The following is a 24035-nucleotide window of genomic DNA, read 5'->3' on the forward strand; positions in this document are numbered from 1 at the left end:
TTGATTATCCACTTATCAATATGAACTGTAATAATTATTGCAATATGTACGGTTATGATTATCATACGCCTACAGAGTGGCAATATAACAGTGAACAAGAAATCACAGCAGCTGAGGAACAACGAGAGTTGGCCCAAAGGTTGACACTGGAAGCCAATCGATTATTTGGCCAGGTTAAGGACTCCGTAATGAAAAACAAATTGGACATTGATCACCGGTCTAAAGTCAAAGTCAAAGACTTAGAGTACAAATGTAAGGAAATCGAAAAACAGAAATATAATCTGGATGAAGAGATCCGTTTACTATTGGGTTACCAGGTGCGCATCGAAAATTCCAATAAATTTCTTGTAGGTGACGCTCTTGACGTCATTGCTGAGTGCCTTAGACTCAGGTGAGAATTACATGAAAAAAATGCTAGTTAAAATTATATAATTTTATGTAACATGCAATGACTGTGCAATTTAAATAGACATTTAAGTAGCTACATTATTTTATAATTTTTGAATTTTTGAAAAAAAAGAAAAATGTTTTATGTACCAACCCAGTTATTGAATGGTAGGTACTACTTAACACTAGTTTAAAAAAATATAAATTTTACTACTTTGTATCATACATAGTGATTTTCTAAAATTATTTAATAGATATACAATTCTGAATTCTGGTAGATCCTTTGATCCTCACCATTTTTACTCTACTCATACTCATTTAAACTTTTGGTAATTTTAAAGAAAAAAAACTTTGTGGGCAAGTGAGTCTTGCTCTGCTATGTTGTAGAGATGGCGATCGGCGAGTAGGTCACTATAATAGATGTGTTAAATTTGAATGCAATGACAGGTATCATTCATCATCTATACGAAAAACAACTAAACGGAGATGACTTTCTAAAGTATATAGAAAATATTTAATTTTTTTAATAATGTATAGTGTTATAAAAACTATCAATAAATATTTAAAAATATAAAAAAAAATTTTCAAAAATTCAAAAATTAACATAGAAAATCGATCCGCTTCATATAATAATCCCTACGTGTAGAAACTGTCGTCAAAGTATAGACTTGGTGTTTGACGATGTCGAGAGAGAACTATTGCGGGAACGTGAATTAATATTGGGTATCAACGATCAGCTTGAAGATTTGCAAGATAAAGTCGTGCTTCAGATAAGGAAACTGAGAGCATTCGTTTACAACTTGGCTGTGGATTTGCGTTGTAAGAAAAACGCGTTAAAAATTGAAGAACTCAACGAAAATCTCAATGAAAACATTGTCGAAGTATCAATTTTGAACAACAAAAACATATTCAAACCAGCGTGAGTATTTCCCGATTGTTATAAGATTTTCCCCATCCTTGGAGGTTATAGCGAGGATCCCAAGATCACTCACTTGATGAGTACATCGTACGTGTCTATTCCCACCTGTTATTTTTTTTAAACTAAGATTATGATTTTGAAACTATAGATCTTGATAAATAAATGGTTTTATTTTGGCTAAGTATACCAAATTCTATAATTATAATACTTTTCATACCTAGTACCTACTGAGTTATTCTCTAAAGAATTGATAATAATTAGTGGTGCCGATATAGGTATTACCCTACTGGGCGCATGTAAACTCCACCGATTGCGACCTTTTTAGACCTTTTTTCATGTAAATTCCACCGGTACGTTTATTTTACCTGAAAAAAAAATGTAAACTCCACTGGTATATTTTTTCATAGCAGCATCAAGTCAATTTTTCCAATTTTTTTTTTCAATAAAGTAATAAATATATTTTAATAATAAATTCTAAATTAAAATAACAAATTGTATAAAAAATAAATATAAATTACATTTTTAAGGTCATTTTTTGAGAACATTTTTGGCTAATTTTTAGAGCATATTGTATGGTTTCGAGTAAATTTAAATCCGGGCCCTAATTATAATATATCTAATCTATTCGAACTTTTTTTCACGAATCTCTATAATTCGAATTTCTTTAAACACGATTGCTATCGCCTATCAGTGAGTTAGACAACGCTATGGACCAGATTGCGACCAACAATTTTTCACAAAAAAAAATAACAGATTTCTTTAATATGTAATACCTATGTATGTAAAATATAATAATATTAAAAATAAATGTAAAATATAATAATATGTATGTGTAATAAATAAATATCAATTAATAATTTTAAAATATACATAATAATATTTATAATAAGCAAATGTCAAAATAAACGTAATATATATTATGTACAATACATATATGTATATACAATTTTCCAACTCTCTTTAATTCGAATTAATTTTTGTCCCTTGATTATTCGAACACTCGGTTTCTCGAAAACCTCTATAAATCGAATTTTTAACTCGGTCCCCTGAATTTCGAATTATCGAGTGACTACTGTATATATTATATTCAGATACTTATATCTTTTTTTACACAATATTAAAATAAATAATATAATAATAATTGAATATCTAATAGAGCTTTTGTTAAGAGATGTATATTTGGATTTTTATATGGAATTTACGTGCTTTCAGGTCAAAAATACGTATCAGTGGAATTTACATGCTATAAATCCAACCCTAAAATCGACTACCTGTAAATCGGTGGAATTTACAATCGCCCACCCTACTGATTTCCTTCATGACCTATCCTTGGGTCTTGGACTCTGTGCCTTGCCTTCCGAAAAATCGTTTCATATTGTATAGTATAATGTGTAGGTATTTATAACTACCTATAATATAATGTAACATAAAGCATATCAAATGGGGCGTATATCGATTGCGCCGAAATGACCTTTTTACCTGTGAAAAATCTATTGATTCCGCCGGCTATCGACTCCGCCGAAGTTTTCTTTTTATTGATTCCGCCGGTTAATATTTGTAAATTATTTATTTTAATGAAAACAAAATATAAAAGGCTTAAATTAATATACAATTAATTTTCAATTCACTAGTAAAAACACTCGTAGTCTTAGAGCATTACCTAAATATATAACTTGAATTTTGAATTCTCCAACTATACTAAACGTCTTAATCTCCCCTAACATATTCTATAATAATATACGTATAGCTATCGCATATTATCGTGTCGGTTTTATCTTAATCAATATAATCTATAAAATTGTATCGAAAAGAGACATATTTTATTACACGTAGGTACATCGGTATTATTAGAAATAAAAGTAAATATTGTACAATATGTTTTGTGTCCAAATGATCAACATTTAGTGACAGTTGTAGTCTTGTTCGCGTGTTGCATTATACATATACCAGATACCTCGACACCTCGTGTTAAAAATGAATTTTGAAATCGTTATTAGTGAAAGAAAAAATCAATTAATATCATATAAAAGTTTTAAATTTTATAACAAAGCGTACTATTACCTATTTATTTTATTTGTACTAAATTATATTATTTTTGCATTTTTGGCGTTTTTAAAATAAATTGTAGAACATTTGATTATTATTTACTATTACCAATTTATTTTATTTGTACTAAATTATATTATTTTTGCTTTTTTGGCGTTAACTAAATAAATTTTATATCATTATTTTACTATTTTAATACATTTTACTTACAAAAATGTTTGAATTATTTTTTGAAATATTTATATTTAAACTTTAAAAAAATTGATTTAAAAATACATAGTCGGCGGAATCGATAGCCGGCGGAATCAATAAATAAAAAAGTTCGGCGGAATCGATAGCCGGCGGAATCAATAAATAAAAAAGCTCGGCGGAGTCGATAGCCGGCGGAATTGATATTAAAACGGCGAAATCGATAAAACCCCATCAAATGTGCATGACTTTGAATTGGATCTTAATTTTTTTTTACTGCATAATAATAACAATAATATATGTATAATATATTAAGCTTGATTTTAAAAAATTCAAATTTTTAACCCTTTTTCGTGTGTGCGAATTTAAGCAAAAATATAAATATTCATACATTTACAGACCCACTCTTTGAGTTGTAATAATATGAATTATAATTTTTTTTTTTTTTTGTATAACGTATTAAATTATTATATATTTTAAAAATTTAACCAATTGATAGCAATTTTTTAAAAATCACATTATGAAATCACGAGGAAATATTAGGTATGTAGATAACCTAACTCTTAAAAATTCGATGAATATCATATATACGTGCATTAATCAGAAATTAAATTAATTTTCATTCAGTCAATTTTTTAAAATGAAAAAATAAAATTATGTAGTTCAAACTTAGTCATGCGTTAGAAGCATAGATGCAAATAGGGGGAGGGGGGATTCAGTCCTACTAGTCATATTTTAATTTTTTCTTTACAAATATTACATTAATACGATAATAAATCCGAGGAAATGAATTTCCATTAGAGGGCTTAGTCCCCGAAAGCCCCACACGATTTGCACCTATGGTTTGAAGGAATAGCGGTAAAAAAGTCCGAGGCAAAAAAGTCCGCTGTAGAAAAGTCCTAAACCTAAAAAGTCCGGTATATATTAAATATGTATTTATATATAACAGTATTAAAAAAATAGCTGATTTAACTATCATAAAAAAATTACGTATTTAACTATTGCCAAAAAATAATATATTTAAAAAAAAAATTACTGTAGGTAACTATAATATAATGTATATGTATGTATATAACAATATAAAAAAAATAGCTTATTCAACTAACGTAAAAAAAATATGGTAAGTATCTATAATATTATAATGTATATTGTATAATATGTATACAAAATTTGATTATTACCTGCGTGTTTGTGCTCAATTTGAAGCACAGGGTTCGGTAACTCCCACGATGAAGATAGTGTTCCCAGGCAATTATTCTTAGTTTTGTTACTACATTTCCACCGTTTTGTTTTTATTAAAGTATGTTGAAGGGTATATGAATAACCACCCACAATTATTTTGGTACCCTTTTCGTTGACTTTTACTATATTTGATATTTTTTTCGAGAGCAATTTATTAATCAACCGCAACGAAATATCAAACTAAACTGACAAAATTGACAACTGTTCGGTTACTCATACGGTATGTAGGTACACGATGGATATACCCCGCAACTAAATAGATATATTTATCTATATTAACAATATCGGATCGGATGTATATAGTCTAACGAGTAAAACTCGACACACCAGATAATTAAGATAAAAGCAATAGACAGTATAATATCTATTCGATTTATTTTATATTGCCGATATTGGTATTAATTTCGTCAGGTAAATCATTTGTGATTTTACATGTGTGTATTACTGTATTATATCGTATTTTTATTGTACCTAATTATATCTATATATGTATAGGTACCGGATTTTTTTACCTCGGACTTTTTGGTAGTATACTGGTTTGAAGTATTTTGCTGTGTTATCTTTATAGTTGAACACACTTTGTATAATAGGTATATACGAATATAATATTATGTATTCCTAATTATATTTATCCATATCTATATATTCTATATAATATGCAGTACGATTTCGATCACAGAATGGGATCGATTCACTTTAGACATTATTTCGGCGGCCAATAAAGTACTAGTGGACGGAAGACCTATTCGTGCATTTTTTGACAAGTGTCTAAATAAAATAATCAACGATCTGGTATGCCAATCGGACGCAGTCAACTTAGCGTTTAAGCTGCGAGTGGAAGAATACCTTGAAGTGATTGAAAAGTTGAACAAACAAAAAGACGAAGTATGTTTCTGAACACACTAAATGTGTATACCTATATTCTTAATTGTTTATAATGTATGATGATATGATTACCTTGGTTAGAAATATGAGCCCATAATGTGTTTCTTACGGACAATTACTTTTTTGTTTACCATATTATATACTTATATTTTGATACATTTAAAGTATCTATTACGCTTATGAAGTATATTAGGTAGGTAGGCACTAGGCACCTTTGTAGGTAATGCATTTCGCCCGATGCAGTGGCGTATCAAGGAGGGTTTGGATGTTTAACCCCATTCCCTGTCGAAAATTTTTCCCCTAATAAATGTATTATTCATATTATTTATACACAATCCTTGATATGTCTCGGCGTGGTACAAATAAGATTGGGGATTCAAACTCAACAAATCTAAATTCATCCACTGCACATTCACAATGAGACCCATAAACTGTCTTGCATCACACAAATGTTGAATAGTTTCTACAATTAAGCCAACTATTAGCGGTGGGCATATCCGGATTTCAAAAATCCGAATTATTTGGATTTGTCAAATCTGGATTTAGTAAATCCGAATTACACGGATTATTCAACTTGGTTTTGCTGTTCAAATGTTCAATGGCTCATTTTTATATACCTACTAATAATATTTTAATTCTATAACATAATTTTCGGATTTAGGTATATGAAGTTTTGAATGCATTTTAAGTACCAGTGATATCATAAAACTCAAGTATTAATTTATTGTTAAATTTTCATTATAATAAAATAATTTATTTTACCATACATTAAAAATAATTGTAAGTCACATAATAAGCAAATAAGAATTTGATTCAAATCTGGATTTGGGTATCCGGGTACTCGGATAATTCAGATACAGTAAAACCTCTCTATAACGGAATCCTCCTTATAACGGAAAATGTCAATAGTCCTGGTGCAAATTATATATTCAATTTCTACCTCTCTATGGCGGAAAACTCTATAACAGATAAATGTTTCGTCCCAAGCGTTCATCTGTTATAGAGAGGTTTTACTGTATTCGGATTTCATGCCCATCCCTATCAACCATGCACTTTTATGTACGCCTCCGTCTATTATGCTTATTGTAAAAATAAAAATAAATATGATAAAAAAAATATATATTATTTATATAGGTACATAAATTGTAAAAACTTAGTTTAATTTATACTTAACCCCCACACATCCCCACTTCAAATCTTGACTGTGCCACTAGATCTATGTGTACCTTTATATAACATACATACAGGTCATACAACGTTTCAATTAATTTGTTTGTTTATCCAACTGTTTTTAAAAAGGAAAAAATCCTATGAATGGTTCAATATTGGTTGAGTGGAGTGAAATGGCAAAATGGGAATATCACGCAAAAATTATGACTCGAAAACCATTATTTTTACTCATTTCATTTAAACTTTATATTTATAATAATATTGCCTATTGGTAAAAAAAGAATACCTATTAATTAATACTTCGATAAATACATACTACGATATTTCGATATTGCTATAGGTCCTAGGTAACATAATATACATCAACATTTTTAGATAAGATTACTGCTTCCTGCTTTTATAAAATCAAAAATATATATATTGTCTTTAAAAAAAAAGTTTTCAGACTTCGAAAAGAATTCACTTAAATTTGCCATAATCCTTCATTCCTGACACCGTAAAAAAGCTCATCTTTGTATCATATTGCCTTCACTTATACTACGTACATAAACCTATATGTATATATAGGAATACAGCAGTATTGTATTATACAGGGTGTCCCAAAGAGATCTGACATTCTGACAAATGAAATAACTTTTGTTCTAATCAATATTTTTAAAAAATGTCTTTTAAATATAATCCATAGACACTTGCGCTACGTTTTTAGAATACATTTTTTATTTTTTAATACTGAAAATAAAAAACTTAAAATTAATAAATTTTTTTTTCGAAATATTCAATATAGCCAATTTGTAAATTTGATTTTCAGAAAAATTTATATGGTAAAAACACTTATTATTTAAGTCAAAAGGCTGATTTTATACAATTTTTTTCAATATCAATATTTTCGTTAGGTAAATTATAGTAATTTATAGTTTATACATCACATATTATTAAAATAAATACAATAAAAAATAATTAACTAACAATGTAGGTAATCAAAAATTCATGTACTAATGGCCTAGTTGTCGATGTATATTTCAGATCAATAAAAAAAAAAAAATAATAATTAGATTTTAACATGCACTTATTTAAAAATGTTCTTATAAAATATTTTTAAAAAACTTTATTATTATTTAAAATTACAAGGTTTCTAACATAAACTAGATCGTAATTTACTTAACGAAACTATTGATATTTAAAAAAATTGTAAAAAATCAGCCATTTGACTTAAATAAGTGTTTTTACCATATACATTTTTCTAAAAATCAAATTTATAAATTGGCTATATTGAATATTTCTAAAACATTTTTTATCAATTTTTAAGTTTTTTATTTTCAGTATTAAAAAATAAAAATTAAAAAATGTAGCGCAAGTGTCTATGAATTATATTTAAAAGATATTTTTTAAAAATATTGATTAGAACAAAAGTTATTTCATTTGTCAGAATGTCAGATCTCTGTGGGACACCCTGTATTATGTGCATATAATCCGATTTACAGGCGGTCAAAAACGTCGAAGAAGTACAAGGAACAATTGAAAAACTGAAAAACACCATCAGCGAGAGAGAGGCGTACTTAGCTCTGGCGCATACCCGTCTGTCGAACCGGACGCGTAGGGAGGGCGTCGAACTATGCCGGGATGAGTTGGAATTGAGACTGTACGACGAGGTGATCCAACTGGAACATGACGTGCAAAGTCTGCAAAATATGATGGCCGAATCTATGATGTGTCGGAGACGTCTCAAACAGTCCATCGCCCGTATCGATGTGCAACTACAAGTCAAAAAAAATTCGTTGCACATTGATGACGAGCTGTGCGCCGAGCAACGGAAACGTATCAACTATCGTGCCTTTTGAAATGCTGGAAAAAATTCCATGGATATGTTTTTTTTTTTTTTTGGTGATGGGAACAAAATCCAGAACTTTTTTCTCACAAAACACCTTTATAGGTACATAGGTTATACATAGGTATAGTTTACATATTTCTTTACAAAATTCATAAATTAGTCTTAACTCTTAATAGTACCTATTAGAACAAACTGTTTTACAATAAATTTATAATAATACGGTTACTGCTCCTGTACATAATACACAATATCTTCCTTAAGTACTGCATTTATTATTATATTGTTAACACGCCATCCTATTAGGCTATTACCTACATCATTATACGTAGTACTCACGACAATTCCAAGTTTTTCCAGATTAGCGTTTCGCTTACAACATAGTAGGTGCAGTGTGGGTGTTGAGTTTTCGTGGCTTTATTTTTATATACCTAACATTTATAAAGTTTGTACCGAATAAGAGAGTACCGCATTGGCGCATCCAAATCACATCCAGTCATCCGGACCCCCCTATCATAGTCTGTTCGCTTTGTCATTGGTCGCATGCACGAGTTTCGAACGATTTTTGAGTAGCGCCCGGTAAGCTCTTATTTGGTACAGACTATAGTTACAAAAAGAAATTAATTATTAATCAAACGACATTAAGTTGAATACTATCTGTATTACCCGACTTTGCCTAGGTTAAAAAATAAAATGTATCTATCTTTCTATAATTGTTTGCTATGATTCAATTGAAATATATTAAACAAACACAATAACAACAATTAATTTATGATTTTTTACTTCTTAATTTATCTGGAAGTACTTTTGATATAAATAACACAAAAAACTGGAGAATACTTTAAAGCTATCGTAAATCCAATCCAATATCGTTTTGATTGGTATCCGACTTTGTGTTTACGCAAAAAATAGTTTTATAGAATAAAAAGTAAATCCAAAAAATAATCATTGTTGTAATTATATTGATAATTTATAAGTATATTTTATTTATATTTATAAACATTTTTGTATGTAATAATCCTACTAATTATTATAGTAAAATACGTATATAATATGAAACTATAGTAGTAACCATTTAAATAAGGAAAAAATATTCGATTTTTGTTAGGTAGCCAAAACTTAGTTCCCACAAGCAACCTATATTACCTGTTGCAACTACACTACCCCTACTAGACTGTATGTTCCCTTCGAGTCTCATGGAACTTGTTGATATAACTTTTATTGGAAACGGTCCAGTATTTTTTGAGTCTTTAAAGAACAAACAAACATTTAATAGGTTATTATAACAGGTATTTAATATGTATCAATAATAACAGTATTGCTACTATTATTATCACAGCTGATTCTTATAATTATACATATTTATAGTATATTTATAAGAAAGACAGAAAATGAGTTTTCGGATTTTATATTAGACAGCAGTGACACAGCGTTTCAGCGTTATTGACTGCAGCTTTACAACAAAATATAAAGGGCATCACATAGGTATATTCGTCATACTCATCTATAATAATATTATATATATAAACATCTAACGGATGCGAATTATGTATACACCACCACGGCACCACCAATCCATACTGATATATGAATATATGATGTAGGACGAAGATACGCAGGCCTCAGCGATCGATCGATACGGTTGCTGCGCGGCGATTGCTGCTCACCCCGAACTGACCCTACCACAGACGTGTGCATTAAATATACAGAGTGTATCGCGAAGATCTGCAGAAATTTTACTCTGATATTCAAATGATGGTCGTTACTCGTTATTCGTTATCTGCGTTTTTACTCACATGGCACTTAGTACTCTTATTTAATATTAATATATTGTACTAACTATAAAGTGAATTTAATTACGCTGTATGCCTGTATTTTTGTCATATTTTAACGATAACCATTTTTCTTAAGCCATATCATGTTTTCCATTTGAAGTCGAGAGACTACGTGGTAGTCAGGTAGTGGAATGTACATGTAGTACTTCTAGTACTTGCAACAGCCACCTATGTAATATTTTTAACATAGCCCATTCGGTTCCTGTTTCACAAAAAAGTAAATTCTCTAACGGTTCCAGTTTTGTACAACGAATTACTTCCTAACAATTCATGCAGGCTTATAAAACTGTCTCAAAAGAAAAGCGATTAAAAATTTGTTGATATAAAATTGTATCGTTAAAAATATAAAAATATAAAATTATGAAAATCATACATTAGATAAATGTAGGTGAAACCTTTTACGGAAGATGTTATTTGGGAATAAACAATGAATGTTCCTAACATTTTTATAGGTAAACCTTAAATAATTCAAAACATAATTTTATAGTTTTTCAATTGATTCAATACATAATAATATATCGTATATATTGTACGTTATTATTATTATTTTATTTTTATTGTTTCAGCATCAACATTGTGGTTATTAGCTTACATCGCTGTACGTTATTATATGGTGTCTAACGACTAATGAGTAGATAATGAGCCATAAACTTAGTTTGTTCAATAATGTTATAATTTGTCATTTGCAGTGTGCTATTGATTTTGACTTCGTCAGAACGCAATGTATCTATTCTGTTGCAGGTTTCCAGATTCCACTCCATTCCCACCATCCTATTTTTACTCAACCGAATCAATAAAAGGGAACAAATAATAGCTTATAAACTATACACCTATACAAGTATATGGATAATGCACTACATGCAACTATGCAAGTTGCCATGTTAGTTTTATAATTTCGTAGTTCTTCTATAACATACTGTATAAATAAACCTCGTACCTATTTATTATTTAACATTACTTGAGTATTGTTCTTCGAAAATTTCTATTTATTATCACTTAGTGATTTAATCTATGGTTTTCATATTGTATTATGTTTTTATTTAATGAAATTATTTGACTACCGTTTAGTGTTTAGAATATTTAGATAAGTACACATAATAATATAGTTATTGCTACTTGGTAAATGCTATTAAAATGTACTGCAGTAAGTAAGAAACACGACGTAGCAAATAATACTAAAATTAATACAGTATCACCTAGGTACATGAAAATAAAACAAAAAAGTGAACTATCGCGAGACCACTGACAGATATGAAAGTAAAACATCGACATTATTTTGCGTAGAAAATGTAGTACATGATATGGTGATGAAGTTCATTAGTAATTAAAATCCCAAAAGTTTGTTTGTGATTACTCGATTTCAAAAAAGACATAAAAATTGGTACTTTCGTTTAAAATAATTTAGCAAACATTTTACAACCCACATAGGTAAGTACTTGCACAGTTACACGGCAATACATTCAAATCAACTTTACCATTTTTTTTTTTGCATCGGCCTTGGGACTCAGTACGATTGCATAATAACTCAAATACATCAAACTTTACATATAGCTTCGATATAGTTAAACTCGTTTAATATTTAAGCAAGAATTGTACGGATATATACCTATAGATTAACCTATTGATAACAACAACAACTATAAATTATAAACAGCATTTACGAGTGCAGCTGTTCTTCGGACATACATAATATCGCACTGCGTCAAAATAATCTAATGTGTATAGTATTGATTGTAAATATACCACCTACCTATATGGCTATACCTACGCACAGCACTTGTCAGCGTGTTGTCGTTTGCTCGTCCCCACAGTGGCGCCAGCTTGAATTTAATTTGGCGGGGCAAAATATAAAAATTAGTGAACACTACCCAGTTAATCATATTGTCAATTCAACTTTCATAAAGTCACCCAAATTACCTCCTGTAGACCGCCCCATAAAAATACGTGTTTGGCGCCACTGCGTCCCCATAATATTAGAATCAAACAACTAACGTCTAACATGAATTTCAATGTTACATATAAAGTTCGTTGCGTATTATGTTAATGAGTTATTCTCATAAAAATGTCCCAAAAGCAAACAAAAATGGCATCAAAGTATAATCGGCGGATTAGTGAAGAACTGTGGACTGGCCCTTAAGCAAACAATCGATAAGAATATTATTATAGATACCCTACCCCATGTATTATCGCGAATAAATATTAGTTAGAATGGTTATCATTATAATATGCAGTGTAAATACTAAATACGAACTGTTTTATTTTAGACGCATTTACAATATGGCGATGTATCAATATGAGATTATACTTAAATATAAATCATAAATTATAACTTTGGGCCAGGCATGGCGCGATGGTTAAGCATTGTCTGACGTCGATGGTTCCCAAATGGGTGACCATCACCTGAGTTTTTATAAAAACTATAGTAACAAATTCTTATCTATACACATCGGTGTTTATAAAACCAACCGTGGCCCACCTTCAAATCCTAATGGCCACAGTAAGTTGCCAATAATTTGGTTCGATAAAAAAATACATACCTATAAACAATATTATAATGCACTGGTGGTCGTTTTTTCCCCATTTTACAGGGGTACGTTTGAATTTCACCCATTGATTATCGGTCTGTTTTTACATTTCTGATCCCTGTATCGATAATAATTTACCATCGTTATCATTGTTGTCATCATCATGTTTGGTAGTTTAGTAAAAAAAACTTAATTTTGTAAAAACAATGTTGGTAGCTGTTTTTACTTTTCTGTGCCTTTCGATCGAATGTATATACACATAATTATATCATGTTATTGAACTTTTTCCTGTAAAATCGACCAAACATGAAACAATAAAGAGTCACGAACGAAAATTACTGAATATTACTAAATATTGCATTAGCATGATTTTTATATTTTAATTAAATTTTTACAATTTTATGAAATGTTTCATTTTGATCAAAATTAAAATATCAAGTTTTAATTTAAAAATATAGTAGGAATAAACGTGCAGTAAACACGTCTACAGCGGTGGACTGAATTTAAATTTCAAATGACGCGTTTTCGTATTTAAGTACTTAACACTACCACCACTCTCTAATGTCTAACCTCACAAATCCGTTGAGTTATTATCCATCCCCTTTGAAAAGTTGACGCAGCTGCGTCAAAATTGAACCCTTCGGTTCGCCACTGCACATGGCACATCTCTACTTGGTTAAATGTTAAGCGGGAAATGTTATAGAAATATTGCTTATATCTACATCAATAATAAATTACATAGAATTATCTATCTTATGTAAATCTTTTGCTTCTCTACATCGCGATCGATAACTAAATATTGAGAAAGACGAATCCGGTATGGGCGGTATGACAACAGTCTGCGTATCTGGTAATGATTTTATAAAAACATAACAAAAAATACAAAATTAAAAAAATATATTTTTCATATTTCTGCAAAATGAAAATTTCAAGTGAAATGTTTCATTTTCATAACCTAATTATAATATTGTACACGCATTAAATTCCAAAACACCATAATATAAGTTATAATAAGAGGTAGTGATTATTTTTTGTGTTATAGGCACTATATATACTTAATTTGTGTAAAAACGAAATTCAGAGTGATATAGGTATACAACATATTGCGCGATGATAGTTACTATGTTTTATTTTGCCAACTATTGAGAATATTTATAAGTATATAGGTACCTACTGTATATACTACATAGTACATAGTCAACTATGTATAAGCAATAAACATAAATTATACATATAGGCGTGCACAGGGGCGATGGCGGGCATGCCATGGCATGCCATGCAGTCATCTATGATACTCAGATAGCTTGTTTTATGTTTTTACTTTTAATAGTGAAAACTATCAATATTATCATAATTTTTATCACAAACGTAACAGAGAGTTTTGTAGTTATGAATTACATTATTTTTTAGAAAAAAATTCTGCTTTATGTTTTTTTTTTTTTTGTAGAGAGTTAAAAATAAAGTTATTTCGAATTATATTGGCATCTCCTACGAATAAAGTCTGCGCACGCCTATGATATTATATATGCATAATATTAACATACATTTATACACAACCCGCTAAAAAATATCAAAACGACTTGGCGTCATAATATATAAAAATCATACTCGAGAAACATTTTATTGGAGAAATGGGCTTTTATATGTGGTTTTCGTTTCCTCCAAGGATCGTTTCCGCTAAACTGAAAAAGGTTTGATTTTCCGCCAAATCTATTTCTACTTAAATTTTAGAAACAGAGTATGAGAACACCTATAGTCTATGATGTGTAGTGTCATCAATTATCGATGTATCTACGTCGGGATTCGGAATAAACCATTTGATACTGAAAATATAATTGATTTTACGCATAGCAATGCCTAACTATTGTAAATAAATATAAATAAATCTAATTTATATCACGTGTAGATAGTATCTGTGTTATCGAGATCAGAATTAACTTCATGCATATTTAAATCACACATTAATACATTTAACAAAAATTTAATTTCCAGTGTTCATAACAACGTACATATCGTTCTAATTAAGCTTTAAAAAATATATATACTAGCTACAAAGGTTATATTCGAAGTAATAAATAATTCATGAAATTGTTAGAAATATTTGACTATAATATTATATTGATTAAATACGTTAATTTAATTTTAATCAATTTAATTTAATTTAAATTCAAATTTTCGAAATCTAAACAGAAAATTAAGTCAAAAAATGTTTTGAGGATCAATGAGAACCACCTCCTCGTGGTTGTTCCAGGATATCTCTAAATGGTTCCCAAACTAAAATTCAATACAAGTAGGTAGAAACAGATTTTGCAGAAACAAAAATCGAACCATTATTCGGTTTGATGGAAACGATACTTACGAAAATCAAGATTTTGGCGGAAACGACTGACGCACGAGAAATAAGGCATACTACATTACTACACTTGTATAGAAAATTGAACGCTAAATAGTATAGCATCAATTTTTTATTTTTAGGAATACTATATACATGCATGGTGTTTAAGTATATACATATATATTATTATATATTATTATGCCTATACTCGTCATAAGTCAATCGACGAAACCGAACAATTCAACATAGATATTGTAAATGGTGCCATAATCTTTAAACGAGCGTTTAGTCTGAACTTCTTTGTACTTAATTGTAATAGCTAACGTTAAATATTTATATTTTATATATAGCCAACATATTCAATCTGTTGTATACAATCGAATTGATAATATCAAATTCATGTGTGAGACGTGTGAGTAGGACTTACAACATATTTGGTATTATTTAAACTATAAAAATAAATTATTTATCGAGTTAATAATCGCGGCAATTATATACATTTAAATTTGTATTTTAAAAATAAAAAATGATATTAAAAACAAATATCTATACTTGTAGGTTCCTGTATTATTCACGTATTATTTAGACACAATGTATTAATATATAATATCATTGTGTATAAAAGCACCGAAGAATAAAGGTATAAAGAATATAAATAAGCCAATGGATCATGTTCAGTTATTATAGTATCTACCTAAAACCGGTATTAAAACTCGTTTACTCGGTGACCATGATTTTTATTACCGCTGTATGGGATGATCCATTTAACATAAGGCACTCATTATTTCAGAAAACACTAACGTAGTTTTTGAAAATATTGTAAGTTATAAAATATTATTTAAGTCCTGGCAAAACAACAATTTTAGGAAAAAAATAACATTATATTATATAAAATTATGTCTAAAATTGTTTGCTATAACACCACAAATTTTAAACTTAATTTTCATAAGCTTGTCGAGTGTTACTGCTGGGTATAACTACTCCCCTCAAGCATATGCACAGCCAATATATCTTTTCCCTCATATGCTTATTGTAATTTGTAATTATGTTTACAGATTGTAACTTTTTTAATAAATGTTAAAAAAAAAAAATAAAAACCAAAGATAAACATATTATTCGGAGTGTTTCGATCTATAAAAATCAAATTTGAACTAATATTTATTTTAGTTATAAATATTTAAAGTTTAGATGAGAGGTGAAGTGAGCCAAAATTATATGGGGTACCCCATTACCATTCCACTCAGCTTATCTTAACTTTAAATACATATAAGTTATAATTAATGGACTATAATACACGTTTAAAACTCGTTTTTTTTTTATATCAAATTATGCTTTGAAACAAAAAATGAAAATAATTTTTTCCAAAAATGTTGTTACATAATGACTCGAAATTACGAATATATAAAATTTATATTTTTCAAAATCTTAGAAGTTTTTTAAATAATGAGTGTCTTTCGTTAAATGGATCATCCGGTATATATATAGTGACCATGAAAATTGAAAATGAGAAGCCGTGAAATAAACATTTACGTATTATTATGTTAGTGTGCATAATAGAGTTAAATAGGTAGGTACCTATACCTAAATAACATTTTACATAATATAATAGGACTATAGGAAGTAATGCACCAATGCTCATAATAATGCTATATTGTATCATGTATTCTGGCTGCAACACTTAAGTAGTTTGAAGGTATAAGGATGAATGATTTGTTACTCATTGTAAGAAAAACTTTCTCGTTATCCTGATACAATTGCGTTAAAAATTATAAAGCAAATATTCTCCACTTCTACAGTGTGTCATATATCATCCACGAGCCGAAACACAATATCGTTACATAAACAATTTTGTTTAATATATAATATACAATACAATACCATAACTGTTGATTGCAGTATTGCTTACTATAAACTATGCAGAGCCGCCGTAGCTATGGTCCATAGGGGGAATGGCTTTGGTGGAATCAGATTATTTTATCTGTGTAGGCCAAGCTATGGCCACTAATTTTAAAGGTGGGCCAGGGGCGTGAAAAAATTCTAAACAAAAATACTTTGAAATCATACAGGGGGGGCAAGACGGGGGCCGAAAACATTTTAGGGTGGGCCACCCCTGACGCCACCACTGGGGAATGGGAATTGTTTATAAATTAACCAGTATAATATTTACCATAGTGGTGGTCTTTTAATTTTTTTATTGTTCACCCCTCCCCCCTCCCCACCCAGCCGATAACAAAATATTGGCTACACCCATACGCTATGGTATAAATTGGATATAAAAAAAATTGTCCTATAGGATTTTTCCAAGCATTTTAATTCATAAAAATCGAATTTAGGACGAGTAGTTATGAGTTATATTATGAGTTATACCTAAGTATTTAAAGTTTAAACAATAAGCGGAGTAGTGGACAAACATTTTGCGGGGTAACCCCGTAATACCACTCCACTCTGCCAATCTAAACTTTGAAAACTTATAACTCATAAACTACTCGTCCTAAATTTGATTTTTGTTAATCAAAATACTTAGAAAAATATTCTGCTTTAGAATATGAAATTAAAACTCTATGTTGTCATTCAAAAAAGTAAAAAACTTAAAAAAAATATAGGGATAAAAATATTTAAAAATATAATTTTTTAATAAAAACGTTGGTTTTTTAACAACTTTAAGCTATGTAAAATAATATTTTCAAAAACATTAGTAATTTTTGAAATAATGAGTGTTCAATGATAAAAGAATCACCCGGTATAGTCTATATATAAGTACTAGGCACGTAGATACTAACAACTAGATACTACCTATTGATACTCACTATATTTAGTATATAGTAGTAAAATACCTAGATTGATTTATTGGTCTAACAACATTTTTTTACCCATCAATGTGTTGTACATAATATTAATTTGTTTCGATTTTTTTAGTCATCTTTCTGCATCAAAAACATGTTATTGTATTTACTGCCATTGATTAAACATTTAATCATTTATGTTGTATAGATTAAGCAACATCGGTTATATTTTAATCTCTCGACTTTCAAATAAATTATAGACATATTCAGATAAAATACTTGCTATAAAGACATTAAACAATTAACTGCTGTAGAAATGTAGAAATGTATCATTAAGTATACCTATAATAGTATACTATTAAAAAATGATTAATACTCTATAATATATTTCAAAACGGCCATATCACGCAATTTATTTCTAAAGCCTGGGTCAAATCAATATGTATAAATGCTAGGTTATTTAATAATCTGCAATAATAATCTATAAGAAAAAAATTGGATTTAATGGTTTAAAAAACTTTATTAAGTACCTATTAAATTTATTTATGAATCATGATTAAACATGGTAAAATATATAAATCAGCATTAATATGTATTATATTCTTCACACGAGGACACAGTGCAGTAAAATACATATAATTATGTATCAACATAATATATTAGCTGACAAATAGTTGTGTAAACACTGTGCAGAGTTTAAGTACATCATTTATACACGTAAACTATTATAATTATATAATTATTATTATCGATAGCCATAATTAAATGTTATTTAATAAAATAAAAACTTTTTTATCGGCCATATAATATATAATATATAATATATGCGTAAAAACGTTATTTATCTAACGAAAATTATTGAAATACTTGTATTATGTAGGTATGCATTTAAATATTGAACATCGTTGGTATTTGGTATTGGCACGTGATCATGTAAATAAAAATTATTACACATGGATCTGTGATAAATCTTATACGATTGACAAGTAACAATAACTCTCTGAAAGATATATCGAATATCACGATAATTATTTCATAAATTAAATTTTTTTATCAAATAATCGAGAACGAGGATGCTAATAAAATATAACTAATTAACAGGTATTATGGGGTAAGTTTTTCCTAAGAAATAAACATTATGATTAATAATTATGAAGCTGATATCCGGAGATGAGATTATAAATTGAAATATATATTGACGTTCTTTTATAATTTTACCAACATATACTTTATAGGATTGTGATTTTTTTAAATATTTTTACCATGATCAAATTTTTATGGTATTATGTTAAAATAATAGGTACTGCAAATTTTCTGTTAGTTAAGGTTTAGGATAATAACACATATAACACAACGTTACATAAAAATAAAAATATGAATGTATTCTGCTGTTTATATTTTATTCATCTACACTTAACTTTTAATTTAAAAAGAATTTAGTAAACATAAAATGAGTTCAAATTATTCAGATAATATAATCATAACAAACACGGAATATGGACGAACAATGAAGATTAAACATTACAATTATATTTTGAATGTACCTTATATAGTGTCTAGATACAGCCCGTGTTGGCTAAAACTGAACTTTGCAGTTAAGCTCGTTCAAAGTTTAAAAATAACATGTTATTATTAAAAAATAAGTTATATGAATCACAAATCAACGACCAACGCTAGAGAAACAGCCAACACATATAATACACAATATATTTTAATATCTTATGTACCTACCATTTTATAATATATATTATGTATTATGATTTATATTATAATTATATACATATATAATAGGATATACGTATAGGTATGGTGAATAATGAATATATATTCGAAAATGCAAATATGTACATTTTACAGATTATATGCAGGTTATATATTATATTATATCATTGCCCATCGCTTGCATTTCGTTGCCCGTTAAAAATACTAACTCTATATGATTAAAAATTTATTTTGTGTTTAATTCGTATTTTAACCCGGCGTAGTTAGAAATGTTCAAAACGTCCAGTGGATTTACTCTAGCTTAATTTCCTGTTAAGATTTTCACACAAACATCCTAAATGCAGGACTAAAATTATATTCAATCATAATAATAATTTCTCACATTTTTAGATTTGTAAAGGTGAAACAATTTTTAAAATTTAAACCTTATAAGTTTTTTTTTTTTTTTTATTTTAGAACCATCAGCAATAAAACTATTATAGTTCGACAATTAGATTAAAACGATAAATAGAATTTGTGTGTACGATTTAAACGATAACATTGGTATGAATATAATGTTAATAATAGTTTTAGCATATATAAAATAATAGAGAGAAAAAAGATAAGATAAAAACATAATGAGGTGATTATTGTTAACAATGATAAAATAATAACAACTAAGCAACTTTAGTTAGAAGTGAATTGAGGACTGTGGTTAGCAGGGAGATAAGAGGACTAATAATAGCGTTTAGATTGGAAATAAAGTTGGACAGAATGGTTGAGATGGGTGGAGATGAACCATTCGTGTTGTGATTTTACGTTGCTTCTGCGTATAGTTTTTCGGTTTGATAAGAGGAGGTTCGGTTTGAATGTTGGCCGCCAGAGGGACTGCTGGAGGAACCGGTGTATCATTATTATCTGTGTTATTCATTTTTCGTGCAAGGCGCCTCTTGAGATAATATTTTTTTTCCTGCTTGAAGGCTGGGCAGCCTCTATAGTTGGCGGTATGAGCGCCGGAACAAAGTACGCACTTGGCCGGTGTGGCACGAGATTTGGTGCATTCATCAGTGGGCTGGTTTTCACTGCATTTGACGCAACGTGGTTGATGGTTACACCAGTTACGAGTATGTCCGTACATTTGACATTTTTTGCATTGGGGAGGTTGGCGAGATTTTCTGGGCTTTTCGATTATAACTATGGAGTTTAATAACTTAGTTACTTGAAATATTTCTAAATTATGTTCCTTTGGTTCAAGGTTGATTAGGAATAGTGGCAACGGTGCCTTTGTTTTTTTATTCTGAATATTGCTAACGTTAAGGACAGAAAATCCCAATTCATCAAGGACTGTCTTGATATCCTCGGTGGGAGTGGAGTAGTGTAAGTGGCGGATTACAGCTTGAATTGGACGTAAATGTTGAGGTGTGTGTGTGTGAAAAGACACACGGCTCTTATTAAGAATAGACGCAGCATTAGCAAAAATATTGTAATTGGCCGAACGAATCGTTATGAATGCCATGGAAGACTTAAAGGTAACTGCGTCTGGGCCCAAAATGGAAATAATATCATACTTGAGCTTTGAGAAGTTAGTGATATTTTTAATGTAGATTGTCGGAGCGCTGTGGCTAGATCCGTCGCTGGTCGGTTGAGTAGACGTTTTCTTTGAATTATCCCCTTGAACTAGTAGCTCATCTGTAACTGGGGGTGGACTGAATACCTCTGGTTCGGAAGTTGTGCCATCCTCGAGGGCGGCAAACCTATTTGGGGTGACAAAAATTTTGCTTTTCTTTTCGTCAGTTGTTGGAGACCTTATAAGTTAGAGACCTAACCTAACCTTATAAGTTATAACAACAAATTGTTTATTTCTTATTTATCCATACTAAATTGTACAACCAATATTAACCTCATAATAAACAAAAACATATTTATATTAATTAATAAGCAAATGATTTATTTTGTTTATTTAAATGGTTGCCGTTGATTATAAAAAAATATTATTATTATTTATAGTTTATTTTCCGCTGGACTGATGACGCCACTATAATTTCATCATCACCACGGTATGTTCCTCTAACCCCGCAAATTTCTCAATTTTTTCTTTCATACGATCCTTCTCCTAACAATAACAAACACACAAAAAAATTAACTAAATCGGCCGAGCCATTCAAGCGTGATGATTATACCTGGTAAATAGCGAATCATTTTTATATTATAATAGATATTAAATTCTTTATACATATAATTATTGAGTGTATTTTGTTATTAACCGCATCATAATTATGTCCATTGAGGTTAGGTTGTTAGGTTATACCGATAGATTCCTTAAGTGTTAAGTCATGCAATGTGTTTATAATGTTTATATAGCGTTTTTCAGTATTTGTCAGTATTTGTCAACTCTTATAATTTCTGATGCAAGGGTAGATCAAATATGAAATTAATTTTAATGCATTTTTAAATCGAGTATTTGCAGAAATTAATTTATATATATATAATTTATAGACAAATACTTAGGAAGTACGATAACTGAGGACGGCCGTAGTACCAGGGAGATCATAAGCAGCATAAACCAGGCTAAATGTGCATTTCAGAGCAAGAAAAATATGTTTATATCTAGAAATATTGACATAAAAGTAAGGAAAAACTTGCTTAAGGCTTATGTTTGGAGCGTAGCACTGTATGGAAGTGAGACATGGACCATAGGTAAAATAGAAGAAAAAAGACTCTTAGCGTTCGAGACATGGTGTTACAGAAGACTACTTAGAATAAGTTAGACAGAACACATAACAAATGAAGAAGTTTATCGAAGAGTCGGAGAAACAAGAAGCTTTCTGAAGACCTTAAAAACAAGAAGAGCCAAGTTAATTGGACACATACTGCGTCAAAACAGCCTACTTAGCAGGATAATAGAAGGTGCCATTGAAGAGAACAATAGTAGAAGGCGACCGCTACTGGACTAAATTAGTCAAATAGTAAGAGATATGGACTGCAGATCTTATTGGGAATTGAAAAGGAAAGCGGAGAAGCGTCAGGAGTGGAGAATTGCTGCCAACCAGCCCTTGGGCTGTTAAAAAAAATTTTAAAAAAATAGACCATATATATTAATATAACATAATATGATAAAATGTTTATAAATTAAAATTAAAATTAAATTCTGTTCGTTGATAAAATCACTTGAAGCCGAATGTTCTGATTTAACTGGTTTTTTCTTTAAGTTTAATTTAAACACTGTTTTTATATTCCTTTGATCCTATGCATTAAATTTTCTACCTTAGAGTGACCTATAGTGGTAAAGTTCATTCAATACCCAATGAACTTGTCAGATTTTTATATTTTGTTTATAAAATTAAATTTTGTCTATTAAACATAGATAGTGATTAGGGGACGACTACGAATTGGTTCCCAATTGTCGAATTGGTTCCCGGGTTGTCTACAGGTAACATACGAGTTGGTTCCCGGATTGTCTACAGGTAAACATACGAATTGGTTCCCGCAAGCTTTCATGATAATACAATCTTGTTAAATTAACTTTTAAAATTATTATGATATATTCAACAAGCAACAATTTCCTTCCCATTTATTCAGACTTAGGACTGTCTAGAATTCAAATAAGTTCGAATAGTTCAAACGCTATCTGGAATACCTAGGTATGGTCAGATATTATCAAGATTATCGATTGTACATATACGTATCTATAGTAGTATCTATAGTAGATAAGTAATTTTATTCGGGAACCAATTCGAACAGTTATATACTGGAAAGTTTTTTTTTCGGGAACCAATTCGTACACATTTAATTGACCCGGGAACCAACTCCACGTTTGCCTGATTAGGATCTGAATAAAACGACTCCCTGCGAGCCCCAGCCATGTATCTATTACCTACCAACAGTACCAACTACTAGGTTAGTTTTATATCTCATGTCCTGAATGTTCTTATTAGCCGAATAAGACGATCTAATTCTTTTCATCTCTTTAGTCTTTGTCCCTTAAAGATCGTTATACGTGGATTGTGGATCCTATTATATATTGATTCTTAATCGATGTCAATGATCTTGTGAAAGGCATAACGATAATATAATTTAATTATAAAGGAAACAACAATATAGTTGTAGGCTATAGCAAAGTAGATACTTCTATTTCTATACTAGATATAGTTGATACTATATATATATTATAAAGTACCCGGTTGTTGTATATT

General features: G+C 29.5%; 1 protein-coding gene and 1 long non-coding RNA gene across 2 annotated transcripts; both read left to right on the top strand.

The window, feature by feature from the left end:
* The first annotated feature begins 16 nt into the window (after positions 1-16).
* Positions 17-9540, top strand: LOC107174023 (tektin-1-like). Its single transcript, XM_089222496.1, has 4 exons — positions 17-391; positions 1034-1306; positions 5446-5668; positions 8320-9540. Exons 1-4 carry the CDS (start codon positions 21-23, stop codon positions 8674-8676), a joined length of 1224 nt encoding a protein of 407 aa, XP_089078622.1. The 5' UTR covers positions 17-20; the 3' UTR covers positions 8677-9540.
* Positions 9541-21903: 12363 nt separating this feature from the next.
* On the top strand, positions 21904-22988 carry LOC149057563 (uncharacterized). The gene is made up of 2 exons (XR_016190794.1): positions 21904-22025; positions 22339-22988. It is a non-coding gene; the product is annotated as an uncharacterized LOC149057563 (long non-coding RNA).
* The last annotated feature ends 1047 nt before the right edge of the window (positions 22989-24035 follow it).

Source organism: Diuraphis noxia, unplaced genomic scaffold, assembly GCF_037042655.1.
Source record: "Diuraphis noxia isolate RWA-SAM2 unplaced genomic scaffold, SU_Dnox_SAM2 contig0003, whole genome shotgun sequence".
In the NCBI taxonomy this organism is placed as follows: domain Eukaryota; kingdom Metazoa; phylum Arthropoda; class Insecta; order Hemiptera; family Aphididae; genus Diuraphis; species Diuraphis noxia.